General features: G+C 70.2%; 1 protein-coding gene across 1 annotated transcript in view; it reads right to left on the minus strand.

Annotated features, from left to right (window-relative positions):
- SORBS3 (sorbin and SH3 domain containing 3) overlaps nucleotides 1-3,423 on the minus strand; it is an 8,537-nt gene that overhangs the window by 1,316 nt on the left and 3,798 nt on the right. The window contains 11 exon segments of the mRNA XM_057384601.1: nucleotides 4-55; nucleotides 142-248; nucleotides 326-405; nucleotides 491-907; nucleotides 997-1,122; nucleotides 1,203-1,317; nucleotides 1,400-1,446; nucleotides 1,537-1,616; nucleotides 2,004-2,119; nucleotides 2,250-2,835; nucleotides 3,111-3,268. Of these exon segments, the coding sequence (XP_057240584.1) occupies nucleotides 4-55; nucleotides 142-248; nucleotides 326-405; nucleotides 491-907; nucleotides 997-1,122; nucleotides 1,203-1,317; nucleotides 1,400-1,446; nucleotides 1,537-1,616; nucleotides 2,004-2,119; nucleotides 2,250-2,835; nucleotides 3,111-3,268 (1,884 nt within the window).

Consider the following 3,423-nt stretch of genomic DNA (forward strand, 5'->3'; position numbering starts at 1 on the left):
GGCGCCACGTAATTCCCGGGGAAAGTGCCGAATTTCTGCGTCCTCCTGGACACKCCTGTGGGGACAAAGCCACGCGGGRCGSGTGAGAGGTGACGGTGGCACTTTGTCCTCATCCCTGTCCCCATCCCGGTGGCCACGCACCCACGAACCAGCCGTCGTCGCACTGCTGCATGACATCCACTCTGTCCCCCTCSCGCAGCTCCAGCTCGTCGGCGTTTTGGGGCCGGTACTGGTAGAGCGCCCGGTACCTGCGAGACACAGCRTGGGCAGAACCCGCTCCCCGCTGCCCCCTCGCCACCCTGGGGMCACTCCCGGCCCTACTTACGGTGTCCACCGGATTTCGGAGCCGTTGTAGGACGGGGCGGGCTCGGGGCGGGCGCTGCTGGGTGCCCCCGGGGTGGAGCGCTGTGTGCGGGGACAGGGTGGGCTCAGGGCAGCGCTCACAGCCCCAGCGCTGCCGGGGCACGATGCCAGGGCGGGGGGCACTCACCTGCTCGGGGGTCCAGGCGGCCGCAGGGTGCGGGGGGCTGGCAGAGGCCACCAAGGGGCTGGGGACGCCGGCGTGGGGCAGCTTTGGGGACGGGGGGAAGGTGGCACCACCGAGGTGGCGCGGAGAGGACGGGAGCCCGCCCGTCACCCCGGGACCCCGCTCCGCTGCTCGGGGGGAGCCGGAGGGAACCTGGGGGATGCGGGGACCGGGGGAGCGCTGMGGGGACGGGGATCCGRCSGCGGGCCGGGGGCTGGCGGGGCTGGGAGAGGAGGGGATGTCCTCGGCGGTGCCTTTGACCCGCGGCTCCTTCAGCACCTGCACGTAGGTGGCGGGGAAGATGCCCTGGCGGCTGGTGCCCGAGATGCGCCCCTCGTACCAGTTCTCGTTCACTCGCCGCACCAGGCAGATCCGCTCGCCCTGCCGCGGGGGGCAGAGGGCGGATCAGCACGGATCGGCACGGATCGGCACGGATCAGCACGGAACGGCACAGCACGGAGCCGCGGTACCTTGCGGAAGGACAGCTCCACGTGCAGATCCCCTCGGAAGTTGTAGAGCGCCAGCGCCTCGCCGTATTCCAGCACTTGGAGCGCCGGAGCTTTGATGGGTTTGGGCACCTCGGTGGGCGGCAGGATCTGGGTGGGACACGCGGGTGAGGGGCAGCGCCAGGACCCTCCGGCCCCGCTGACCCCCTCGCCCCCCGGTGAGGGCTCACCTCCACGTAGTTGGAGGGGAAGATGCCCACGCGGCCGTGGTGCTCCCCCTCCAGCCAGTTCCTGTCCACCTCCTTGTGGATGTAGACGATGTCACCTTTCTGCAGCGTCAGCTCCCTGCAAGSGACACTGTCACACCCGCACCCCTCYGGTCCCCAGGGACACCCCAGGAGCGACCCCCGGCAGCTCCAGCTCTTACTTGGGAGATTCAGCCTGGAAGTTGAACTTGAGGCGAGCAGCTTTCATCTGGGGAGGGAGAGGAAGGGGTTACAGCGAGACCCCCCCCAAGCCCGGCCACCCCAAACCCCACACGGGACGGGACCAGCCCGGCCTCACCTTCTTCTCCTCCTTCTTGACGGCCTCCACGGGATCYCCCAGGTCGGACAGGCTGGGGAGGGTCCCCGGCCTGAGGGTGTCTGCAAAGAGCGGGGTGTCACCGGCGGGGGTGTTTGGGGTGCAACAGGGCATGGACTGGGGGGCTCAGAGGGGCTCAGGAAGGCTCAGGGGGGCTTAGAGAGGCTCCAGGGAGCTCAGGGGGGTTCAGAGGGGCTCAGGGGAGCTCCAGGGAGGCTCAGAGGGGTTCAGGGGATTCAGGGAGGCTCAGAGGGGTTCAGGGGGGATCAAGAGGGCTCCAGGGGGCTCAGGGGGGCTCAGGGGATCCAGGGAGGCTCCAGAGGGTTCAGGGGGCTTCAGGAGAGCTCAGGGGGACTCCGGGGGGCTCAGAGGGGTTCAGAGGGGCTCAGAGAGGCTCAGGAGGACTCCAGGCGGGCTCACAAGGGCTCAGGGGGTTTAGGGGAGCTCACCTCTGCCGGGGCTCCGGTCACTGGGCAGCCCCAGCCCACCCCGCTCCATGCCGGGGGTGACAGGTGAGCGGTGGGTGACAGGGGGGCTCCACAGCMGCTGGGGTGACAGGGGGCTCCTGTGGGGTGACAGAGGGTCAGGACAGGACTGCCATGAACCCCCCCCTGCCCTGATCCCACTGCCCTCGGCGGGGCAGGACCACTACGTCCCATGGATGAGATCCCCCAGAACAAGAACCCCTGGGGTACCCCAATACCAGGACTCCGGGTTCCCCCAGGACCCGGCTCTGCTCTCCGCACCCCTCCAGGGTCCCATCCCAGGGGCGGCCAAGCGGGACGGGTCCAAAGTTTTCCGGCGGCGCCGGCAGCGCGTCCCCGCCGCCGCCGAGCAGGAAGCGCGGAGCGGGCGAGCGCCGGGAGGGCGGGCTGGCTAATGGATAACCCCGCTGCGGGGGGCACTGAGAGAGCCCAAAATGCCCCCCCAAGCCGGAGGAGGGGCTGGGGAGAGGGGAAATGATCCGCCCCGAGCGCCTCTGGGGGTTACGGTAGGTCCTACAAGAGGTGGCGCTTGTTTGTTTGTTTTGTTTTCCTCTCGCTGCCGGGGCAGAAAGGAATCTGCGGGGACAGCCCGGGGTGCCAACCCCATCCCGGGGTGCCAACCCCATCCCGRGGTGCCMAKCCCATCCCGGGGTGCCCAGCCCATCCCGGGGTTCCTCAGCACCCCCCCGCGTGTCCGTGGGGACACGGGGACACAGCGGTGCGAACCCAAGCGCCGTCACCTCCCCTGGGACGGAGCCAAAGCTCGGGACGCGGTGTCCCAGATCCAGGGACGGGGGAAAGGGTCAGCCCCGCTCCGGCCCCGTCCCACCCAGCGGGCAGCCGGCCCGGCGCCGGGTCCCACCCGTTCCGGGGTGTGGGGGGACGAGGGGACCCGCGGTGACACGGAGGGGTCCGCGGGGATCCCGGGGGAGATGTCCGGACACTCCGCGGGACGCTGGAGGAACAMCCCSCCCGCCACCCGCGGARTTGGGGTCCCGTCCCTCCCCTCGAGTGGGCTCCGAGCAGGGGAATTTGGGGGTCCGGGGGGGTTGGAGCAGCCGCCGAACTCACCGAGCAGCCGCGGAGGCCGGAGCAGGGGAGCGAGCGGTGGGAGCAGCCGCCGGGCTCTGCCGGGAGGAGCGGGAGGGGGTGGGAGAGAAAAATTAATCATCCAGGAGGGCCGAGTCTCGGCGGGAAGCGAAGGAGTCCAGCTCGGCTGCGCCAATAAACTGCCGGACGGACGGACGGACGGACGGGCTGGGTCCTAGAGCCCCACGGCCGCGGCCGTGCGGGGTTCCAGATGTGCGCGGACCCAGACAGGCGGGCACCGAGCTGTGCGTGCAGCCAGATGTGCAGGGATCCAGATGTGCGGGGATCCAGCCAC

Source organism: Malurus melanocephalus, unplaced genomic scaffold (assembly GCF_030028575.1).
Source record: "Malurus melanocephalus ecotype Western Australia unplaced genomic scaffold, MMel_1.1 scaffold_722, whole genome shotgun sequence".
NCBI classification, from domain to species: domain Eukaryota; kingdom Metazoa; phylum Chordata; class Aves; order Passeriformes; family Maluridae; genus Malurus; species Malurus melanocephalus.